Genomic DNA, 23,597 nt, shown 5'->3' on the forward strand with positions numbered 1-23,597 from the left:
AAACTATCCAACGCCTGTCAACTGAGTGATAAAAATGGACCAAAAAAAGAGCTATAACAAAAGCAGATCTCTATCAATGCGCCCAAAGGTAAGAGCCGTGTCCCTAGAGATGCTCGCAGGATATACAGCATAAGCATGGGAGAAGCATGTATCATGAAAAAGGCCGTTATCCCAAACCGAACGCCATGCTAAAAACAAGTAAAGAATATGCAAGAATGAATCGGGTATAAGGATAAGATGCGAAACCAATCTGCTCAAGTGCCGGGTCAAGTGAGAGGGGTATGTAGGGCATCGAGGGGTAGAGAGACGGTGGCGTGACACCTCAGCCGACCGCTTACGCGTCGAGGTTGTATGCAACTACTACTCATGTGGCGGTGCATGTAACCTACTTCCCCGACATGCGCAGCAGTCGAGTCTTGAGCCAGATGACGAATCGTTGCCATGTGCCCTTTGCGGCTCGGCTCTTTGTAACCTTGGGTGTGGCGGAGAAGGCGGCTGCTTTCTCGGGGTCGACCGTAGTCACAAGCTTCGGCAGCGAGTTGGAGTGAGCCTCGCGATGGTCTGAGTACTGGCGCCCACCCACTGAAGGGCGGCCTCCCACCGAGGGCCGTGGCGTCTTCTCGTAATCAGTAGATACAGTGCGCGTACGGTTTATCTCGGTCCGATCGAGCGTTTCTGACTTGCGACGGTGGTGATCTTCTTTCTTCTGTTGTTTCTTGAAGTCGCGCTCCTGTTGCTTGTGCGCCTCTTTCTCGTACTTTCGCTCTTTGGCTCGCTGTTCCTCTTCGAACTTCTGTCGAGCAGCACGGATGGACGCAGCTCTCGAGGCAGGGTCAACGGGGGAGTCGCGTCCGCCGCGGATGAAGCGGTATGTCTGGTCAAACGAGGTGCGCGAGCTGGGTGAAGTCGTGTCAATGGATTTGAGCGTATCACCCCGCGCGCGAGGTACTCCGACTGGGGAAGTGAGCGAGACGGATGACTGGGAGTAGCTGCCAGCAAGGCGGGTGGATGAATTGTTGGTGTGGATGCGTAGGGATGTTCCCTGTGCCGAGGAGATGGAACCGGATCTGCGTCCTGGTTCGTACGCGTTTTGTCTCAGGCGGAACTCATCGTCGGACATGATATCATCACCCTCGTGGTCGCTTCCCAGGACTGAGGGCGGTGACGAGTTGGCTATTGGCGGTGTGTAGGGCTGCGGAGTCTGGCGAATGGCCGGCAGGGGTGTCGGCCGCTGCAGCCCAGAGGAAGAGGAAAACTGCGACGTGTTGGACGTTGAGCGGTTGTGTCTGTGGCGGCCGTTGACTGGGGAAAAAGTAACGTCGGATATGGACCGTGAGTAGGCGCCATATTCTGAAATGCCCAGACCGGAGAGGTCGTTCTCGGCCGCAGGTCGTGATAGATCGAGCCCACTGCTCTCCTTGGACGAGAGCTTGCGCAGGTAGGGCTTGATCTTGAGCTGGTGGGAGGAAGTCGTGGACGGCATGGGGCGTTGTGTCTCTATCCAAGACTCTTCGAAGACCTTGGGTGTTTCCGAACGATTAAAGGTAAAGGCGTCGTAGTCAGCAACGGGGCTCAGAGGGCGCGGGCTCGTAGCAGCTGAGGCGGAGTATCCTCGTTTGTGAAGACGCGCATGCCGGGTCGACATGTTGGAAGGTTGCTCGCGCGTGTTATCGGCGCATGTCAGAGTAGGTAGGCCAGGAGTGATCAGCGCTCGGAGGATGGTTCAAGTTACACGCTGGAGCATCACCAAGCCAACGTGAACGTCAGGACTCTTCCGATGGTTCCGCGGACGTCAAGCGTTCCCAACAGATGGTGGCGAAACCACTGTGTCAAGTCTTGGGGAGAGCGGGCCGCTGTTGATGATCCGGGGCAGTTCCAGGATTGACGACGGCCGATGGCGTATTCACCAGAGAAAACGGCGGTTACTTAGCCGGAAGACGCTTCCTTGGTTGCTGGGAATGCTGTGAACGCGAACGCTCAGTCCAACTGGCGGCGGCCTCGGCTCTAAGCGCCTAAACGGTTAGCCGGCGATGAGTGATGGATTACGTTGTCTGGAGTGATGGGCAGAGCATCACCACTCGAGACGGACGCCCGCGGCGATTGGGGAGGCGAGTGCTTATATGCGCTGCCGGGCCCGTCTTGTCGCGTGGGTGTGTGGAGGTACTTGGGTAGGAGAGGAGACCGGCTGGAGCGGAGTCGCCGTCTGCTTGGATCGAGATAACAAGACGACTGGCTGGGAGAGCCTCACCGCTCGTGAGCCACGGAACAGAGTGCTACCGTGCCGTCAGACGAGATATGCCTCATGGCTGCTCGCACCGTAAAATGCTCGATCTCTCTCCTCTTTCGCCCCGCCTGGATGCTTGGTCGCGCAGCAACTCCACGCAATCTAGTGGCACAGCAGCGTCGGAACGCGCAGCAGCTGGGCGGCGGGCTCGATCATGAGAGGTCACGAGCAGAGCTGCGGCTCATCACTGCAAACGTGGGCCGTACGCGCCAATGCAGCAAGCTGACCTAGATTCCTACAGCCGACTCGCGATTCGTATGTCTCAAACCGTGTACGCCTCAGCCATACTAGGCGCTCTGTCCATGGACAAGTTGGCTGTCTTCTCACGAGAGATACTCCGCTTACCCCGCCATCACCCAGACCTGGTCCTAGTCTAAGCCACCCAATATTCAAGGCTGTTATCTCTCACCTTAGTGCAAACACCGCATGACGACGAGGCCTGGAGGGGGGCCTGACCTGGGAATGCCTTGTCGTGGTACCTCACGTGCGCGCTATTTCACCACGGCCCGGATGAAACATCCATGGATGAAACACGTCTACCCCACACTCTGGTCCAACCATGTTCCTGTTGATCTTCCTCGAGCACGTGTCTGCGATCCCGACAAAGTAGTATGACATGTTCATTTGAGTATTGGGGACTGAGCCATCTGCTTAGTGCTGCACAGTCAGCCCTACAGCATCCACACTTGAGTTATGACGCCAATCACGCCAGAAGCCGGTTTATGTCTTCTGACTGAGTTATCGCTGTACATGGCGTTGAGAAGACGCCTCTGAACGGCGTATTGACCATAGAAGAATCCTGTGTCCCACCTTTGTGTTTTGCCTCTCTACAAAGAGTTCCATGATCGCCTTTGTTGGCTACTTTGTCATGGTATCCTACGACGCGTCGCACTGACATCTACGGGCTATCCTGTTACTACTACTACAGCTTTCCTAATGATGGGCAGCATGACGGACCTGGTCCCAGCTTCTGCCAAGGACCAATACATTGTCTATTCAACAGGAGACAGTAACATCGGAACCAGTTTAGGCTCATCGAAAATTTTGTATCTCAAATTGCTGCATGTCGTAATCTGGCTTTACCAATTAGCGCAGCAGGCATGTGCAAGTATGTAACTATCTGGCAGTATCTGTAGTTGTGAAATTGGAGGCGAGGCCAAAAGTAAATCGGTGTGTTGCATTACATGCGCGCACTTTACTGCTTCGTATACGCGCATAGTAGTTTGCTCAGTGAGAAAGTCGCGTTGCTGGGGCATGACTAAGGCCCACCCTGACGTCGAGCACGGGTCGCAACTTCCCGAACATCAAAAACATCCTACCTCAGAACCATCTCCATCTCCCACGCGCGTCCCATGGAGTTATAGCCCGACACGCCATCATCCGACCGCATCCATCACTTCTCGACCCCATAAGTGATCGCGACCATGTCGTCCAACAAACGGGGAAATATCTTTGGCCAGGGAAAGCCTGAGCGCCCCTACGAAGAGCGCGAAGATGTCGCGGATGTGCCCCAGAAGGCAACAGCAGCACAGTTAGCATCTCGCAAGTAAGTTGTCCTTGACGAGTCCTCACTTTGGCTTCACGCCACTTCCATTTCGCGATGGTCTTCTTTGACGGTCGCGTGCTAACTCTTTGTTTCCAGAATCAAGACCGCGAAAGCCCGTCGACCAGCAGGCGCTTCCTCCGTAAGTACCCAAAACAACACAACACGCTCTCCACCGCCCCATCAACCGCTGTGCCAACATGCCGGCAGACCGCTACACCCGCAAAGGGCGATACGAGATGCGTCGTAAGGAGGAGGCTTTGGCTAACGTACGCGCTCAGGGTCTCTCACAGAGCGCAAACTTTGGCGCACCACAACAGAACGCCTTCAGCTTCGGTGCCTCCGCGCCCGCCCCCGCGAACAACGGCGCGAACGGCTTCGGTAGCAACAATGCTTTCGGCGGCGGCGCGACTAATAGCTTCCCACCCGCGCAGCCAGCTGCCCCTAGCAACACTTTTTCAAGCTCATCCTTCCCAGCTTTTGGAGGTAGCAACCAGGGCACAGGCTTCAATCCCACACCGCCATCGTCTGCGGGCTTCAACTTCACAGCTGGAGGTGCAAACCCGTTTGCGAACGCGAACTCGGCACCTGCGACCAACGGAAACACGCCTGCGCCAGCCTTCGGAGGATCGTCTATATTTGGTAACGATGCTTCAACACAGGGGAATCCCTTTGGTGGCCTAGGCCAGAACAGCACCACGAGCTCGGCGCCCTCGGGCGGCATGTTCGGTACTACCAGCTCAACTCCCTCCGGAGGAATGTTTGGAACATCCAGCGCCGCGCCGTCAGGAAGTATGTTCGGTACATCGAGTGCTGCACCAACAGGAGGCATGTTCGGAACATCAAGCGCCGCACCTTCAGGCGGTATGTTTGGGACGTCAAGTGCTGCGCCCTCTGGTGGTATGTTTGGAACCTCGAGTGCTGCCCCCAGTGGCATGTTTGGCACTACGAGCGGCGCCCCGAACGCTACGAGCACTCCCGCTCCTGCATCTACGCCCTTCACATTTGGCGCCTCCACTACGTCAGCCTCGAACACGGCAAGCACACCAGCCACGAGCGGCCTGTTCAGCGGGTTTGGCAACTCAGCACAGCCAGCGGCGTCACAAACAAGCACGTTCACGTTCGGTGCTAATGCGCAGAAGGAAGAGGCGCCCAAGCAGTCGCCTGCGCCCGCAAACAACATCTTTGGTGGCTTCGGTTCCAACGCACAGAAGAGCGAGAGCAACTCAGAGACTCCGAAGCAAAGCAATCCTTTCGGGGGTTTGGGTACAAGCGCGCAAGGCACGCCAAATGCTACCGCGACCGCTCCGGCATCGAATCTGTTCAACTTCAGCGCAACTGCACAGAAGTCTGACAGCGCAACATCGACTGCACCCTCGACCAACCTTTTCGGAACCACAAGCTCTGCCCCTAGCAATCCGTTTGCGAATCTCCCAACAACAGAAAACAAATCCTCCACTGAAACAGCAGGTACATCATCGAACTTATTCGGAAGCCTTAAGAAACCTGAGGAGTCTCGCAGTACAGTATCGACAGATGCGCCCAAACCAAATCCATTCGCTGCACTTCCAAAGCCGGACGACACGCCTGCTGCAACAGGTAGCAGTTCCGGATTTAGCCTATTTGGTGCGAACAAGGATAGTGGTGCAGCAACAGTGAAAGCTCCCGAAGCACCAAAGTCCAGCCTGTTCCAGCCATTCAGCACACCGCAGCCGGCAAAGACGACCGACGTGGAGAAATCACAGGGCGGAATGTTCACTGCAGCTCAACCCAAGACTAGCTCTGGTATCTTCTCTCAGACATTTCAACCCGAGAACAACAACTCGAGCAACTTGTTCAAGAAGCCACAACCAACTTCAGAAGCGCCCAAGGCCACGCCCACCCAATCCACCGAGGCTTCCAACCCCTTCGCCTCTTTGTCCAAGCCTTCCACCGATCGCCCCAACTTGTTCAGCGCTTCAAAGGAACTTTCGCAACCCTCTCCTGCGCCCGCCCTGTCAAATCTCAACGGAGATTCGCAAGCACTCGAGATGCCCAAGGTCCCCAAGGTGCACGTTCCGAAGGAGTGGGCTGTTCCAGGTGCCATTCGTGCACAAAGCAGCGATGGCCTACTGAAGCAAATATCTGATTTGACCGCCCAACTTCAGGTGTTGAACGACAAGTACCGACACCAGCTAAGCAGCCTTCCCCTCACAGCGGATTGGTCGAGTGTGTCTCTCTGGCACTACCAACATGCCGCGGATATAAAGAAGAAGATTGATAACGCGAAGAAGCAACGCGCAGCTGCACGAGGCATCACTGGCAACGAATCAAGCCTGTCTACGAAGCGCAAGGTCAGCGACGAGAGCCCCGAAGTCCGTCGTGACCCATCTCCCTCCAAGCGAGCTCGCGCAACCGAAGCGCCTTCCAGTCCAACTCCTCAGTTGTCGGGTTCTACGCCGAAGCTCAGTGCGCCAGCAACAGCAACATCGAACATGTTTGCCAAGGCAATCGGTAACAAGCCTTCTACACCTGCGGCAACATCATCGACAAGTCTCTTTGCGCCAAAGACGGCCGAGAAGCCCGCTACGGAACCCTCAAAACCAGCTGCACCAACTACAGGATTCGTCTTCACACCGTCAGCGCCGACTGCTAACGGTGCAGAGACCTCCGGCTTCAAGCCAAGCTTTGGTGGCAGCTCCACAGGTACCTCAGCCTCTACTGGATTCAAGCCAAACTTCGGTGGTAGTTCGACCAGTACATCGGCTTCTGCTGGGTTCAAGCCAAACTTTGGTAGTGCTCCAGCGGGTGGCTTCATGGCCCAGTTCACCAAGACCGCAAAGACTTACGAGGAGCTGGCCGCAGAACGCAAGAAGAAGGCTATGGATGAGGACTACGATTCCGACGATGAAACCAAAGAGGAATGGTCTGCTAGGTACGACAAGGCTGAGGCTGAGCGCCTCGCTAAGGAGAAGGAGATTGCCGCCTCAACTAAATTTGTCCTGCCTGGTTCTGAACCAGCTGGTAGCACGTCGCCGAAAGACAATCCGTTTTCTGGTTTTTTGAAGCCTAAGAGCGATGCACCTGCTCCAAAAGCTGCCAGTCCCGCGCCATCTGCAGGTAGTCAATCAGTTTTCGATGCTTCTGCCTCGCAAACGTCATCGCCCAACATTTTCGGCCATCTGTCAGGAGCATCATCCAACAACCAAGAAGAGTCTGACGAAGATGATGCCGAACAACAAGACACTGTTGGCTCAGCAGATCCAGCTACGCCTACACAACGCGCATTTGGCGAGTCGGAGACAGAGTCTGAAGACACCCAGAAGCAGGATACAGCTCCCAAGGGCAGTTTACTCTCAAGGATAACCAGAGATAATGACTCCGAATCAGAAAAGGAGAATAGTGGCGCCTCTTCCATGTTTGGCCAAACCAACGGTACTACCACTCCGGCCAACAAGCCCTTCCAGTTCTTTGACTTTGGTGCTGCATCCAAGACAGCGCCACCAAAGTCCGATACGTTTGCTGGCGATCAGACCTTCAAGGTCGGTACTCCGATCAAGTTTGGCGGAGCTCCCGCTACTGAGAAGAAGGACGGTCCAAAATTCAACTTCCAGCCTGCTACACCTGCAGCGGGCGAGTTCTCAACCACGCCAGCGAAGCCACCACCTGCCTCGATTTTCAACTTCGCTCCGTCAACAGGTGGATCGTCCCTTTTTGCACCGTCAGGTGGCAACTCTGTGACCTCGTCTGTGTTTTCTTCGCGCGCTGCCACGCCTCTATCTGAAGCTGGTGAGACTACTGCAGCATCTGCAGCAGAGGACGACGAAGAAGGTGGCAAGCAAGAACAGATTGACTTGACCAAGTTGACTGAAGACGAGCTTGAAACTTACGACATTATCTTCCATACCGAAGTCGTACTCGCCAAGCACCAAGAGGGAGAGAAGGGTTGGACGAACATTGCCAAGGGCCCTTTTTGGATTCTCAAGGACAAGCAAACGGGCAAGTGCTCTGTTCGAGTCCGTATCCCGAGCGGCGCCACACCGCTCAATTACCAGATTCTACCCGCGCTGCCCGCCACTGTCACCGGTGGTAGCAAGAAGATGGTCATGGCGACCAAGCCCGCCAAGGAAGGCGGCTTGCAGTCCGTTCTTTATGCTGTCAAGACGCCTGAAATTGCACAAGAATTGGCAGCGAAGTACACGGAGTCGGTTCCTAAATCACAGTAGACGACATTTTCTACTTTGACCTCTATACACACTGTATGGATCGCGGGTTGAGTGTGTATTTATTCGTTTTCACTCACCGGTTTCCTAACCTCCTTGCATTAGTTTGTTTGCCTACCCTGCCCCTGTTTTTACCTCCAAACACACATGTGTATGTTTTTCAACCAAGATTGGCGAAAATGTTTTTTGTATCTTTCCCCAGCGACTACTTTCTTCTTCGCCCTTTTCTTGGGGATGTTGGAACATCATCCAGATAGATGAGCACTGCATAACAACGGCGTTGGTGGCATGGACCCCATATTGATTTGTTTCTTGCAAAGCGACGACGGATGGAAAATGGGATCTTGAACCTTCATGTAGTATACTATGAGCTTTGTTTCTTTAATATGCATTGAGCGCATTAGTCGCGCTATCTTCACAACATTTCAACGTCCAACTATGCCCATGATGAGTGTGTGCGATTTGCCATGTATTCTCTCCTTCCTACACTCTGAATTCATAAAATTGACGCCTTACTTCTATCCTTAAACGCATGAAAAGGAGCTCGCCACATCGTCAAAGTCGTAATCCGTGAGATTTACAGGTCCTGGACCGAGAATGTTCGAATTATTCTTCTCGACGTACAGATTTCGTCCGATACAATTCACATCCCTACATCACCGTCAACGGAACGCCGATCTAGCTCCTAGAAAGTGCATTGATGAAGACGTTCTACTTACTCGTATAAGAAACAACCATTTGCAAGACCAGAAGCGACAAAAGCCCAGCTTGCTTGCTTGTCAATGTCAGCGCCAAGGTTCTGGCACTTCCAGCGATCTACAACCCAAGATTTGGATAGGCCTTGACCATTTGTCTCGCTGGAGAGGAGAAAGACGACGGAAGACAGGGCGGGCGTAATGTGGAACAGCAGTGTAGCTGCGGTGATAGTCTTCATGATAGATAGGGGTAATAATCGGGCAGTCTAGAGGCTATAGGAGGATTTTAGAAACCAGAACAAACTCAATGGCGTAGTGATGTTGAAGAAGAATGTCCACAGAGTATAGTGGGACGCTCCCAGGATACCCTTTTCGCAGGCAATATGTACCGGATAAAGCAATCTAGCTCTGACCAACTTTCTTCCCTTGTCTAGTTCTTATCCTGTTTCCCGTATAAGAGGCGTCCAATATTGGGCTACATCAATAGTAGTCATTGCAACGATGATGCATGTAAAGTGTAACATTGGTTGTTGAGCGTTACGTGGTAGCGACCAATTGTAGTTGTTACGTCGGGTGTCAGATGCTACGTCAGGCGAACCGGTCAATAGTCAGCTCATACAGCTAGAACCGTCACAGACCCAACAATATGACTTGACATATCCTGTAGGATGCTGCGAAGCTTGTGGCGAAGTTAACCAAGCTGACGAGTACTTGGCTTACAGGCAATTCTTCGCCGCGACTGAATTTATTTGATCAGGCAATCGCTCTGTAGTATTGCAGTAACGTACAATGTTTACTATTCTATAGAGAGGTTGCATTATGGATGGATTTGTACTACCATCGCAGTTGGTTCTGGCGTGGCAAGGCTGAAAGTCACGATGATGCATCTATCCAGCAGCGGGTCTGGTCTTGCTGTCCGTGCGTCGTAGACGCATTCCCCCCAGCCTCCACTAGCGTGCTCTGGTCGCATCTGTCATCGATATTCACCCTCGACGCGCCAAATGTCGCCCTGAAGTGCGCATACCTGGCGCAAGTATACAGCGCAGCCAAATTCAGCGCGGGAACCACCAGACTCGTTTCAAGATGGACGCGCCATCTTCACAACTCCATCTCGAAGTTCGCGACTCGGTCGTTCGCGCTCTTGCAACGCGCAGGCCTATCCTCCACCATCTAAATGCCGATACATCCTGGCTACTCCAAATACCACGCCCAGCGAACGCCGTCAAACATGGAAGTCGCATATACTACAATGTTCTGATTGACCCGTGGTTCGTTGGCGGGCAAAGCGATGTCGCGAAATGGTTTAGCCAACAATTCCACGCGACGGAGAGCGCTGTTAAGAGTGTTGCCGAAGTGGAGGAGCTGGCGCGACAGGTGGAGATATTAGCTGGAGGCCTACGAATGGGTAGGAAGGGAAGGAAGAGAAACATAGAGGAGGTAGAGGAGGAAAGCTATGTGGATTGTGTGGCTGTTAGCCATGAGTTCACAGACCATTGTCATAAAGAGACACTTCTAGAGGTACATCGTGATGTACCTGTTCTCGCGACAGAGGTATGTATCTCCCGCTATAACTTTCGAGAGATGCTGTGCTGATAAGCCCCACAGCAAGCAGCCAACCTAATATCCTCCTGGAACCACTTCCGTACAGTGATAACAACACCCACCTTCACCGACAACGCCGACTGGCACGACTACAGCCTCTCCCCTCTCCCTTCGTGGCTCAGCATATCGCGTCTTACGGCGACTGGAGATTCTCTCTACTACCACTCTGCGCTCCTCATTACCTTCGCTACACATCCCTTCTTATCGACAGCCACGCCTAAGAAACGTCTCTCAAGTCTCAGTATAAACGGTGATGGAGCAGAGGACTTCTCATCCAACATCAATGGCGAAGAAGCGGAGTGTGTAATCTACACGCCACACGGCATCCCCCACGAGGCCCTCAGCCCAATCGCCAAAGCCGATCCACCGCTACATACACTCGCTTTCCTCCATGGACTCCACGACGTATCCATATCTTCCGCTCAGCAGCTCAATCTCGGTGCCAAGAACGGTGTCCTTGCACAGCGCATATTACGAGCGAAATACTGGGTCGCAACACACGATGAAGTTAAGAAGGGCGGAGGTTTCATAAGCTGGTTCCTACGTAGAAAGGTCTGGACAGTAGAAGACGCGTTGAAGGAAGCAAGGGCAGATGATAAGGGTGAGTTTACGGATGTGAGGTTCCAGGACATGAGGAACGGAGAGAGTAGAGTCTTGGAATGAATGTGAATATTTTGAGGATGGACACGAGGGATATAATTGTAAGTAATTTGTGATCTTAGTCCTGAGTATATACCCAATTCGCGAAGCTGGGCCTGAAAGGACAGCAATCTAAAACATTTCTCCCATCATCGACGTTGCAAGACGAACTGCCAGTACAATGTCCTACAACCGATCGGGGAAATACTGTCATAGGCACAAATCATATTTACTTCACATAATGTCACAAAACAAACATGAGCACTACAGCTCCTCCAGCTCTCCTATTTCCATCTTTTCTTGCAGAATTCTTTGTTCTTCTTTGGATCTTTTCTTTTCTGCTGTCCACTCATTCTGGATATTTGGAGGAGGCAAGGTACCAGGAGGTGGGTTGAACTATTGCCTTTAGCAGTGTTAGACAACGACAGGGATGACGAGAATATCTCCAGTGTACTTACTCCTTCAACGTATACCTACCATCAACACTGTGTCGAAGATCTTCAGTCTCTTGGCCCAACTCCGTGTGCTGGTTGTGATACTCTGTCCGCACTTCGAATAACATAGGTTGTGTATCGTATATATCTTTGCCCGTCAATTCGTTTGGAGAGCTGGCAGCCAACACATGATCCTGCAGATATCGTCAGGGTCTACTGCATGCCGGCATTTGCGATCTCCTGGACGCTTCGTCTTCGCGAAGAACTGTCTTGGTGATCATTTGTGCTGCGATAACCTAAAAGATGGTGCCTTAGTAAACTACATAGGTTGCCGAGCGATGTCCAGAGGTCAAAAGATGTTGCGATACAGACATCGAGACGAGATGGAGATGTTGTAGGTTTACATTGCGTGCGGCGGCATATGACGTACACAGGCTTGTGTATGGATTGCCCTCTGCCATATGTTGATGCTTCAAATGTACTGAGGTCTTCCTACTTTGTCTAAAGATATGTCATATCAAACACACTCAAGGTGATACAGCGTCATGTGATTACCCACTCAGTCATCCGGCGTTGCTCTGCACTCTTCCACTTCCGCAAAGAAGCTCACAACAATCATCTACACCAATATCATTTGTTCAGAAACAGCGACTATAAAAAAACTCCGAGTTCTTACTCATTACCTTCAATCTATTTACACCCCTGGAATACTTTTTAAGCCTCTCGCAGAAGTTCTCGGTGCCCTCCACATCGACAAAAGGAGAACCTATATGTTAGAATGGGACAGAGTGCTCTATAAACTTAATACTACGCAAGACGTCATTGCAGAGCCTTTCCAGCTATTTCCGTATCATATAGTAAAGTGCATGACATTAACCACATCAGGTGCGTGAATGAGCGGTCGTGCAATCGGTAGCCCATGTCAGGAAAATATAGAACTTCCTGCGGGTTGACACCACCATGTTGTATAGGTTAGGATTACGGTCACGCCTTAGAAAAGAGACGGTAGAGGAACGTAGGAGATGTTTGGTCATTTCTTGCTCAAACCACTGCCAGAGTGTCCTCGGCCAAGGCTGTTTTGAACTGATTCATCTGCGGTTTTTTCTCTCTTCTTTTGCTTGTCCATTCACTTGAGATCACACACCTTCTTAGATACCATCTAACTGGCCTAGTTATCAGTCCAAAGATTGCTTGCCTCGGTAAGGAGCGCGTAATCTGCAGCTGAATTTCTGACGCTAATCGACCTATCGAATAACTCGTCTTAGTTTCTCTACAAGTTGTTCCTCACTGATTAGTGAGTGGCTTCACGCACACCTCAGTCCGCTTTTGTGTAAGAACGACTCAGCTGGTTCCAGTGGACAAGTTTTTTAATCGACGCATGACTTGTAGCTGAGCCCTCTTTGTGGAAGAAAAGTTTGTATGATCCTCCAATATGCCCAGGCATAATTCTTGACCCTGCGCGTTTACAACTACGGTATTGAGATCCCATGATGTGTCACTTGAGCCAAATCAACGCAACTTCGCGTTGCGGAAGCTAAAGGAAGCCACAATGCACGCACGTTTCGTGATACACATTCATGATGTGATGATGTGATGATGTGAATGAAAAGCGCACGCGCACTGATACGAACCAGACTATCGATTGCGCGGGAAGACTGCCGGATTCGGGAAGGTCGCTAACTACACGATTACGGGTTGTATGTGTATATTGGTTATGCATGCATAAGCGCGGCGTGAGCTCGTGTTTTTCAGCGCTTTCGCACAAGTGTGTGTACAGGATAATATTGATCAAGTGTCTTGGTGTGAGTGTATGTTTGGACTTGAGTGAAATGAGCTGCAACTGGTAAAGTGCTTCAAAGCCACCACATCACGACGAAAGATAAGCAAGTACTTTTGAAGGAGTGACAAAAAGTTGGGTCGTAAGATGTGTCTACTACTAAACTCGTGCCTATCGTAACCATTCTATACCAGTTGTTCGTTGAATATCAACAGTTGAAGTATGAGAAGAAATTCCAAACGCATTAAAACAACCAAATTTGGACAGAAACGCTTGAGCAATGCAAGGCGAGGAAAGCAAGGCCAAAGTTCCTACGTTACTGTTTCGACACCTCTGCCGCTCGTAATTGTTGCTTGAGATAAGAAGTGAAAGTGCTCAAGCTACCTGAGTAGCTTAGTAGTGGGGGTAGGCGACGTAGCCAGTGGGTTGAGGGGTAACCTTCGAGGATGAAGGAGTGTTCACCGGGTAGGGTACAGCGGAGCTAGAAGGGGTGGCAGCAGGGTACTCCTTAGTCGAAGAAGAGGGAGTGGCGGCGGGGTATCCCTTAGTAGAGGAAGAAGGTGTGGATGCTGGGTATTCCTTGGTGGAAGACGAAGGGGTAGGGTACTCAGTGGGGTAGGCCTTAGATGAGGAAGGGGTGTGAATCGGGTAGGGCGCCGACGAAGCAGTGTAGTGGATCGAGCTACCGGAGGATGGGTAAGGGGGCTTGACCTCGGAAGAAGGCTTGGGACCAACAGGGTAGGGCTTGACGGAGGATGGCTTGGGGCCCTCCGAGTAGTGCTCCGCGGAGGAGGATGGCTTAGTACCCTCGGGGTAGACAACAGAGGGGGCTGGGCCAGGAGTGTAAGCACCACCAGCACCAACGGTGACGGTCTTGGTCTCAACCTCATGTACAGTCTTGGTGACAGTCACTGGGGCAGGGCACTGAGGACCGCCAGGAGTACCAGCGGGGTATGTTGGTGCAGGGGCCTCAGGAGTGCCAGCGGAGTAAGTCGGCTTAGGAGCCTCAGGAGTACCGGCAGGGTAGGTTGGCTTAGGAGCCTCGGGGGTGCCAGCAGGGTAGGTCGGCTTGGGAGCCTCAGGAGTTCCCGCTGGGTAAGTTGGCTTGTGTCCCTCAGGAGTCTCCGCTGGGTAGACGGGCACGTCAGATGTAGGCTTCGAGCCGTGAACAGTCGAGGTCACGGTGACAGTGGAGTAGGTTGGGGTCAAGTATGTTGAGTAGATGACACTGGAGTGCTCTCCCTGACCAACTGAAGTGCTGCATGGCACCCAAGATGTGTGGGTGGATGTAAGCGTAGTGGTGTAGTCGGAGTGGGGGTACTCGGAAGCCGATGAAGGCTTGGGGGTAGGCTTGACATAACCAGTTCCGTAAGAAGAGACGTGGTAGACGGGAGTGGAAGCACTGTAGGCTGGGGTTGAAGCGTGGTAAACCGAGGAGCTCTCGGCGGGCTTGGAAGCACTGTAGATGGGGGTAGACGCGCTGTAGACGGGGGTCGAGGCGTGGTATGCCGATGAGCTCACTGCAGGAGTAGATGCGCTGTAGACAGGAGTGGAGGCATGGTAAGCTGAGGAGCTCTCAGCAGGCTTGGAAGCACTGTAGATAGGAGTGGACGCGCTGTAGACGGGAGTGGAAGCGTGGTAAGCGGATGAGCTCGCTGCAGGGGTAGACGCATGGTAGACGGAAGAGCTTGCTGCGGGAGTGGATGCGCTGTAGGCAGGAGGGGTCGACGCCTCATAGACTGGCGTGCTAGCTGGGTAGTGGACCTGAGAGCTGGGGGTGGATGCTTCGTACACCTTGGAGGAGGCCGGAGTCGAGGCGTGGTAGGCACTGGGAGTTGATGCTTCGTATGGCTTTGATGAAGTTGGAGCAGGCTGGTATCCAGTAGGAACAACAGCTGAGTAGCCGTATTGAGGCATGGCCAGGGCCGAGCCGACGAGAGTAGCAGCAACGTAAGAGTAACGCATCTTGATAGTGTTCTTGATTCGATCTTTTGACGATAGTTCCGAAGGTTGTTGAGTTGGGATTAATTATTATGAGGCTTTTGTGATTGCACTGTAGCGAGTGTTGGTTGGAAAGCGAAGGTGAATGGTTGGATGAAGATAGACATGAAAGATGAGATGGAATGAAAGTTATATACCATAGTCTCCAGACTTGTCCGTATGCTTCCATGATGGCTGACGTCGATGCCGTCCCCACTTTGTCAACACGAAGTAACATCTCGCCATGTGAAGAGCTCCGCTCTACGTACGAGCTGTCGATAGCGTGAACATCCCGAAAAGTAACATCAGCGAAAAATTCGCAGGGGTTGAGCGAGTAACGGCACAGCCCTACCGCACGTTAATGCCAGCGTTGCCGGGATGAGCGACCGTTGTGGACTATATTTGCATCACGCTTTAACCATAATGGGATTAGCATATCACCAGCTACCAGTCACGAAAACCGGAGCGCTCGGAACTCAGCCTTCACCACACCACCGTCATCTCCGCCCAGCTCATCGTCCGCCAGGCCTCAACAACTCATGTTCGCGAGATCGCGCATTCGGCGACACTTCCGTGGTTGCTATGCTACCCAAGTACCGCTCCCAAAGATAGCCGGCCACGTTCCTGAAGATCCGCCAGGGCCGTAGCCTCGGGCGCCCCACCAGTCCGAGCCTTGCTTCCTCCGAGTTCCACCTGCGCGCATTATGGAAGCTATACTCGATCGGGTCTATGATAACAGACATTCAATGAGCCGACGAGCTCTGTACTGTCGCCTTCCCTCGTTGTCTAGTCAATACTCCTTCACTCCTTCGCTAGCAACGCCACATATGCTGACTTGCAGTTACGAGATCCCGGTCTTACTCTTTCAGGTACTGTACGCGGGAAACAAGCAATGCGCTGATGGTCCGTGGCGTTCGTCTCTCTCCGACCTGACATGAACGTTGCACCGCTGCTACCAAGCGGCCATGAGTCTTAGCATCGTACGTCGCTCTTACAAACAAATGTGGCAAACTTACCCAAGACTGGATACTATGGAAACAGTGTGGCTGGACCTGCAGTGGTCTGCGCGATCAAAGCCGTGCACGCTAATACGAAGTGCAAGCGTTGGGTTGGGCAAGTGCCCTCTCTCCACTGCGCTCCTCGTATTTTTCGACAGTCAGCCAGTAGAATTCCCTTTCTCAAAAATACACCAGACTATTACCAAGCCTGAGCCAGATGTCATCTCAGCCACATACATCAGACATGGCGCTAGTGCAGGTTGTGCCTGTACCTCGACATCTCTCCCCTGTTTGTAGAACCCGGTGGAAGCTTATTTCCCCTAAGCTTCTTACCGATCGGAGCAAGCGGAGCACGACCACGATTTCGACACTTATTACTAGAACGTTCTAATGCACCGACAGACCTTTTCTCGGATTTCCGTCTCTGCTGTTTCTACAGTCACGTTCGCGGTAAAAACTACTGTCTATCGAAAGTTGACAAGCAGAGCAGCTTCTATACATGTTTGGACTAGACACTTACGACCTGAACAGCTGAACATGGCTGAGCGATCGCAGCTTACCATGGTCATTCTTCTTGCACCACTCAACTCTTTTTTTTTTTTGCCCACAAGATATGTACTTTGTACAAAGAAACGTGCGCGATTGTGATGCAATGCGATGATAACGTCCTGTTGAACAGCAGAGAATGTACCTAGATCGCTTTGACCGCATAGAACCTGTGTGCAGCGTGCATCCGCTGGATGCACAACATGTATGCGCTCTGGGCGCAACGCTCGTCATCAAAATGCCGCAACATCAGCAACTCAGTGCACTATCAGGTGAGAGTTTTGCTGATACGAGCAACAGCGGAGGTACTCCCATGAATTGATGCCATTAATAGCACCGGATGGTGGTCTAGCCGCGCTAGGCTCTCGCTCCAGATCTGGGCCCCGTTACTGACCAGTATACAGAGACAAGACTGCCGGCACACTGCGGTTGAGCGCGACGATTGGATGAGTCCTGACCACATCAAGGGAGGAACAGCGATAGATGCATCGTGGTCATCTCGTCTGTCATTACCAGATGTAGCGAAGCTGAACAACTCTTTGCAGTAGATACCTAAACCTGATTACCCTCAACACATAACTTGTAGCGATGACGACAGGCCCGGTAGCCCCGCGAGACACGAAAAACGCCGCCTAAGGTTGCAACATACCCACAAATTCCGGAGAAACCCAGTCACATCACTTTCGTTAACTTGGATACCAGTGTGGGGCGTAATCGTTGTTCGATCTTCCAGTAATCTTCGCAAATGGAACAATAAGCGTTGACCTGCTGAATGCTAATAAAATTTTGGACGCTCGGCTTGATTTGCTGGTAGTGCCTCCATCGGCGTCACTCTGCCTTTCAAAAACGAACTGGCAGCCGCATATGCTAAGCTAAGAAGCAGTAGTAGAGGCTACCATCCGCTCAACAAGAATTTCTACAGCTACGCCTAGGCTGTCTAATAAGGTTAAGACGGGATAATCATCCGAAAGAGCGCAAAGTGTCCAATGGAGGTCACTGCTGAGGGCTGGTAGTTCGTCAAGGATCCCACTGTTCATGCAGTTGAACATGAAGGTGAGGCGACTGTGGATCTCGATCTCAAGTGCTTCGAGAAGCGAAGGAGGTACGGCCGATGCAGGCGCAATTTCAAAGTATGCTTCCTGGCTGGGTTGAACGAATGTAAGCTCTGGCGTAGTGTTCCAGATGGCATTGGTAAACATATATTCGTAGTCTTCTATGTCTGTTGTTTTCAGAGGTTCAGGGATGCAATTTGAGTTCGAGATCGGCATCGCTGGTGATTCAGAGTCATCGTCGTCTAGGAAACCTAAACGACGACTTTCCAGCGGCTTGACGAATCCTCGATGATTGGCAAAGTCCAGAGAGTCTCCCGAAGAAGACGAGCCGGAACATGGTGATTCTTCCTCCGAGATTATGGGCAATAGCTGACGATTAGGTAAGAGTTGAGTGGCAACTCTTAATTGCGGCATCTGACGCTGGTGTCGAGACCTATTGCTAGAATAAAGTCCATACGGTTTACATCGTTGGCGCGCGGTGGGCTGGAGACTGAGTTCAGGCTGAACGGGTGCTGGTGTCCGAGAAATGCCTGAATACAAGTCGGGGCTAGATCTGTTTGGGTTCAAGCTATTTCGTAGTGGCAGCAAGGTTGCACAACCTTCTGCTGTTGGGTGAAGATAGACCAATTCAGCAAGGCCGGTGAATGACTGGCCGTGGTTCTTCTTCCTCCATTGCCAATAGTTGGTTCAAGGCTGTATAAGCGACAGACTGATCTGTGTCAGTGTCGACATATTTTAGTTTTGGGTGGTGATTCAATGACAAACTTTCTGCGTCCGGATCAGAGACATCAGAATCACTCTCGTTGTCGCATATAAATGATGCAGCGTTAGAGCTAGACGGGTACAACATCTGGTCAATTACTTTGGAGGCTTTCACATCTTGTGGAGTGGTGTCAAAGTATCCACAGTCAAGAGGTAGCACTTCCGAAATGCCTGTATGAACTTCGTATACGTCAAACATGTCCGCATTGACGAACTCATCTATAAGCTGAGATATGTCTTCTGTCGTGGGGTACATGTGTGAGAGACTGCAGTCGACGTCATCGTCGTCGTTATTAGCAAGCATGAAGTTCTCGCCAGGCATGCGAAGACTACACATCTCACCATCTAAACATGAACACTCGCCATCTTGACAATCATCAAGGAAGAATGTAGTGGCATAATACAGATCTTCGATGCTGTGGTCATACTGGATAGTTGCGGAGCGAGCAGTGATATTGCGAAGATGATCTAATCCTGGGAGCATTGGAGAACCGGTGGTGTATCGAAGGATGGGGTCGCATTCAAGTCGCCAGGGTCTTTCGGTCGCAGTCCCCCCTGCGAAGATACTACTTAGTTCTATGTTCTCATCGTATGTGGATGGAGACACTGCATCGAAAAGTAGCTCTGCATATTCCGATGCTCCCGAGAAAGAAGGGCAGTCCGGCTGCTCGCTCTCCTGGGTCGGATCTGAAATGGCAGCAGACCTTATCCGCGTCTTTGTCGTGGAAGAACTAATCATCTCATTTGGTACATGATCAAATGAGTCAAAGCGCTCCAACGAGCGCAGTAGATGTTTAGCAGCAACTGTAGCCTCACATTGCTCTGTGTAAACTTCTTCTGCATCTGTGATTCCAGTCAGCACCTCTGAGTGGCCATGTTCATCTCTCGCCTCTCCAGTGATGGGTGGATAAGGAAATCCGTATATAGGCATAAGGCACAAACATGTCGACGGTAAATTAGATTTCCCAAATGGGGTTCGAGCTAGACGCCTACCAGAGACTGCATATCCAGATGCAGCGGAGAGACCCATATTGAGAGTTATGATTCAAAGAAAGTGGAATTATTGGTGCATATCAAGCTCAGAGTTCCTGCTTACATTGATCACCGGGATCACTTGAATTACGGTATGCGTATGCAAAGTTGCTTGTTGTTGACGAAGCTGAACCAGCGCCAGTATCTCAGTCTGTGAGATGTAGGACAGATCGAACCCCGTCAGAGGATTCCTTATAGTCAGTCAATCTCGTACGCTGTACAGTCTATGGAAGTGCACTGTGTGGTATGTTAGCTTTCAGGCCAAGAAAATACCACAGCGTTGTGGGGTAATATTTCTGTAAACATGAGTAAGCCTACAACATTCACCATGCCTGTGGTAGGGTGAACAGTTAAAGTGCGTTGATGGTTCTTCGTGTTTTAGTAAGGTTTAGCTTGTGAGCAGTCTTATAGTATGCTCTAGTTATAAATAGGTACAAAGAAGTGAAAGAGAGGAGAGTGGACACATGATCATATACCATGTGCGAAGACCATCCTCGACGATGATGACCACTGTATCGTGAATGCATCACGAAGCCTACAGGTTGATTTGCAGACCCAATGTAGCATCTACAGTGGCTTTCCCGTAGAAAGGCTCCGTACCTGCGTTACCCACGTTGACATAAGTGCTGTCCTTGAAAACACCGACCTTGACAAGCGCTTCTAGCCACTCTTTTAGGTCTCCCTGGAAAGGACTCTGAAACATCTTATCAGGCAGCAAGCTTGAGACTGTAATACCGGTATCCTCGTTCTTACCCTGGTACAACTTCCAGCTCGTACCGAACAAGTTGGGGATTGTGGCTTTCGCACCAGCAGGCCATCCGATGGGTAGTTGGCCACCAGTATATTCAAGCCATAGCATGAGCTCTTGGGCGGAAGAAGATGTGGAGTCGCCTTTAGTATCGGAGGTCATAAAGTCGAAAGCAATATTGCCTTTGTAGGCGGTGGTATTGGTGCGCGTCCATTCGTATGTTGCAGGAATTGATTTGATAGCGGAGAGCTTTGTCTCGAGATTTTGGGTCAGGCCGACGAAAGTGTAACCCTTGGGCACATTGTCGCTAGACTCAGGTCAGTGACAAGATCATACAAACCTTGGTAATCATGAAATCGAGTGTACATACGTGGCTTTTACATAATCGATGTCAGTAACCGCACTCCACTTGATCTTCTTGTTCCCATCTGAACCAGTCGATACGGAGTCGTATGCTGTGCACATGCTTCCCTTGGTTTGTGCCGAGTTGTAGAACATGTTGTACACGATCCATGGGGTATCAGTCAGAACGACGTTCTGAGCCGTGCCACACATCTTGATTGGTGCCTGTGTCGCCGAGTTGGAGATGGTGACGCCTTGGGGAGATGGCGCTGCCAGAGCTGGAGCGGCGGCCAGCGCAGCGCTGAGAAGTGCAAGGGTGAGCATTCTTGAAAGAGCGTGATATAGGTAAACGAATGACTGGATGAGAAATGTGACGACGAGTGGCTTGATGTGGCTATCCTGATGGTCGTGATCTGATACTTATCAAAAGACTCAAATGATGTGTTATTTCCCGAGCGCGGGAACTAAGGCGGTGAAACGCGCTATGTATGTAATCGAAACGAACCATCAACGGGTAGGTCCGCCGCATCCGATCGCAGCGCAAGCCTAGAACGATATGTGATTCTATGCGTAACCCCTCAGTAAGTTGCCTCCGTGATTGGTGGAAGTTGTGGTCGTTCCGCCGAGTTTGAAGGGATTGGACGACAAGGCATGAGGCAGCCACAGTCGCATGCAGCCCCAGATCGAAGGGCTAGGTAGTTACGCGTCAGCGCAAAGAAATTGCGATATGAAGCCGGGGCTAAGCACTCGCTCGGGGAAATCCTTTACGATGAGTAATTGCTCAGACTCCACAGTGAAGATCCATCTTCTTGCTGATACCTGTGGAGTCGTAAATCTCTCAAGCTTTCCAATAGCTGAAGCTTCCAAGCTCACAACCCCTGGCTTCCTCTTCCGCTGCCGCGAAGGCCTTGGGGTTCTTCCTTTTCTCTTGTCTGAGCGTATGCTTCTCCCAATCTTTCATCACCTGTAATGTTGCCACAACCACCGCTGAATCCACAGTTGCCGAACGAATATGAACCGATTCATCAGGCAAAGACCCTCCACTTCCATCACAATATCCATCCCAGAAGCAGTGATCTGCAACGATACTGCCATAAAGCGGATCCGCGATGTTGCCCATGGCAACAAAGAGAGCATGTCTTAGTGTGTCATACCTGGAGCCGTGAATGGACGATACCTTGGTGCTCGTAACCCACATGTAGGCGCATCCGTCTGGGCCGATGAAGCGTAGGGAATCATAATTAAGCGCATGCACGTAGGTTGTCAAGATGGATCTGGCATTTGGACCTCCATAACTCAAGACTTCAGACTTGCGGAGATTAGTCCTGGGGTCCAGCTTCAGATCATAGTTCCAAATAGCTTGATGCGCTTTGGAAACCTTTTTGCTCGATTCAGTGTTCTCGTCGGGACATGTCATTGTCCATGAAAACTTGGGACTGCGGAAGCTGCTACTCGTGCTCTTGAACTTGAACGAATATGATGGTGGAACAGGAGTTTGCGCATGCTCTGAGGGACGTATTGTTCGCCAGGCGCACGAGTCTGGTGTTTCCAACCAGCTGGATCCGGATGGTCGTTTGCTTTCCTGGTGAGCATACAGGGTTGAAACAACGGGTGGTGGGTTCCATTGAGGCGGGTATGGTGCTTGGCGATATTGCTCAAGATATCCGGGCAACGATGATGGTTCCAGTGCGATTGACGGTCGCTTTGTGGGCTGTTGATCCAGTAATACCGGAATCGGTAGATTCTCAAGTGGCGACTGGGGATCTTTGTATACCGGGTATTGCTCCACGACTACTTCGGGCAAGGTACTGAACCTACTTAGATCTTGCGGTGAATCGAATGATCCAGGACTCCATGGTTCGGCGGGTGCTCCAACGCTTCTCGAATGAGGCCGTAGGGATTGTGCGGAGCGTTGATGAATGAGAGGCAGAGGCGCGACTTGCTGGGTAATTACTGGAGCCATGCTCACTGGCCGCTGATCGGCGAAAGAAGAGACGCTTCTCGAATGAAGTCGCAAAGATTGCGCGGATCGCTGCTGATGTAGCAATGGTGACAACCCTTGGGTGCTAGGCGGCATCATGCTTGCAGGGCGACCATGCTGGCTTACTGCACTTTGCGATCTTTTCCGAATTCCTTCCACTTCCAAATGTTGCATCCTGTGCGCAAGCAGCTCATCCTGTCTCAATTGCTCCTCGGTTGTTGTAGTTGGTGGAGCTGGCGGTAAGGGTGCTGGTAGCTCTGCGATAGTTGGCACCGGTGCATCTTCGCTATAGTGTGGTTGTATATAGGATCCTGGGGCAGGTGCATACTCCCCGTAGTACGAGTGGTTAGGCGATGAGGCCGGCGAATAACGGTTTTGTGGGTACCCTGGCTGTTGTGGAGGCGACTGCTGGCGGCGATGAGTCTGCCAGCCCTGCCATTGAGGAGTGGGAGTCAGCGACGACATGGTGTTTACCACTGGTACGACGTCTTAAAGAACGCGATGACAGTCGAGATTCTTGGAGCGTAGGGACTCGTCTTCAAGTATTGGTAGATCAGCAAGATTTCGCCCCCATCCAAAACATGTCAACCCCCTCGCGATTCTCAAGGCGAAAGGCGCCCAAGATGAACGATGAACACAAGCGACAGACTCAAAGACACTGACGGACAAAAGTAACAAATGGGTTAGATATTAGTAGAAAGCAAGGCCTATGCGAGGTTTGTGGGGTCTGCGTAAGGGCAGACGAGTGAGGGATCAACAGGATCTTGGTGCCTGTGTAGCCGCGGGAGGCTGGACGCCTGAAACATCGCCTCAGGCCGCCCTGCTGAGAGCAGCCGGCTATCTTCCAAAACGGCTCTTGTCGACCACAACGACAGAGCGATGCAACACAAACTTATATGAAATCGATGGCTCCTCACAAAGCATATGCCGATGTACAAGAGTGGGTATGCATGGGTTGTGATTGTCTTAGGAAGGTGGGA

The 23,597-nt window shown here is 51.6% G+C and overlaps 9 protein-coding genes across 9 annotated transcripts; 2 read left to right on the top strand and 7 right to left on the bottom strand.

The window, feature by feature from the left end:
- Positions 1-385: 385 nt before the first annotated feature.
- Positions 386-1,645, bottom strand: AA0111_g5077 (hypothetical protein; the record flags this gene model as incomplete). Its single annotated transcript, XM_028651149.1, has 1 exon — positions 386-1,645. One exon carries the CDS (start codon positions 1,643-1,645, stop codon positions 386-388), a length of 1,260 nt encoding a protein of 419 aa, XP_028507065.1.
- Positions 1,646-3,708: 2,063 nt separating this feature from the next.
- Positions 3,709-8,032, top strand: AA0111_g5078 (hypothetical protein; the record flags this gene model as incomplete). Its single annotated transcript, XM_028651150.1, has 3 exons — positions 3,709-3,830; positions 3,927-3,969; positions 4,109-8,032. 3 exons carry the CDS (start codon positions 3,709-3,711, stop codon positions 8,030-8,032), a joined length of 4,089 nt encoding a protein of 1,362 aa, XP_028507066.1.
- A 521-nt stretch (positions 8,033-8,553) lies between these two features.
- On the bottom strand, positions 8,554-8,963 carry AA0111_g5079 (hypothetical protein; the record flags this gene model as incomplete). The annotated part of the gene is made up of 2 exons (XM_028651151.1): positions 8,554-8,680; positions 8,749-8,963. The coding sequence occupies 2 exons, from the start codon at positions 8,961-8,963 to the stop codon at positions 8,554-8,556; spliced, it is 342 nt and encodes a 113-aa protein (XP_028507067.1).
- An 844-nt stretch (positions 8,964-9,807) lies between these two features.
- Positions 9,808-10,989, top strand: AA0111_g5080 (hypothetical protein; the record flags this gene model as incomplete). Its single annotated transcript, XM_028651153.1, has 2 exons — positions 9,808-10,275; positions 10,330-10,989. The coding sequence occupies 2 exons, from the start codon at positions 9,808-9,810 to the stop codon at positions 10,987-10,989; spliced, it is 1,128 nt and encodes a 375-aa protein (XP_028507266.1).
- A 2,580-nt stretch (positions 10,990-13,569) lies between these two features.
- Positions 13,570-15,141, bottom strand: AA0111_g5081 (hypothetical protein; the record flags this gene model as incomplete). The annotated part of the gene is made up of 1 exon (XM_028651154.1): positions 13,570-15,141. One exon carries the CDS (start codon positions 15,139-15,141, stop codon positions 13,570-13,572), a length of 1,572 nt encoding a protein of 523 aa, XP_028507265.1.
- Positions 15,142-17,572: 2,431 nt separating this feature from the next.
- Positions 17,573-17,968, bottom strand: AA0111_g5082 (hypothetical protein; the record flags this gene model as incomplete). Its single annotated transcript, XM_028651155.1, has 1 exon — positions 17,573-17,968. The coding sequence occupies one exon, from the start codon at positions 17,966-17,968 to the stop codon at positions 17,573-17,575; it is 396 nt and encodes a 131-aa protein (XP_028507268.1).
- A 412-nt stretch (positions 17,969-18,380) lies between these two features.
- On the bottom strand, positions 18,381-19,544 carry AA0111_g5083 (hypothetical protein; the record flags this gene model as incomplete). The annotated part of the gene is made up of 1 exon (XM_028651156.1): positions 18,381-19,544. The coding sequence occupies one exon, from the start codon at positions 19,542-19,544 to the stop codon at positions 18,381-18,383; it is 1,164 nt and encodes a 387-aa protein (XP_028507267.1).
- Positions 19,545-20,081: 537 nt separating this feature from the next.
- On the bottom strand, positions 20,082-20,960 carry AA0111_g5084 (hypothetical protein; the record flags this gene model as incomplete). Its single annotated transcript, XM_028651157.1, has 2 exons — positions 20,082-20,601; positions 20,665-20,960. The coding sequence occupies 2 exons, from the start codon at positions 20,958-20,960 to the stop codon at positions 20,082-20,084; spliced, it is 816 nt and encodes a 271-aa protein (XP_028507262.1).
- A 514-nt stretch (positions 20,961-21,474) lies between these two features.
- On the bottom strand, positions 21,475-23,082 carry AA0111_g5085 (hypothetical protein; the record flags this gene model as incomplete). The annotated part of the gene is made up of 1 exon (XM_028651158.1): positions 21,475-23,082. One exon carries the CDS (start codon positions 23,080-23,082, stop codon positions 21,475-21,477), a length of 1,608 nt encoding a protein of 535 aa, XP_028507261.1.
- Positions 23,083-23,597: the final 515 nt, after the last annotated feature.

Source organism: Alternaria arborescens (assembly GCF_004154835.1).
Source record: "Alternaria arborescens strain FERA 675 chromosome Unknown contig_10, whole genome shotgun sequence".
Taxonomy (NCBI): domain Eukaryota; kingdom Fungi; phylum Ascomycota; class Dothideomycetes; order Pleosporales; family Pleosporaceae; genus Alternaria; species Alternaria arborescens.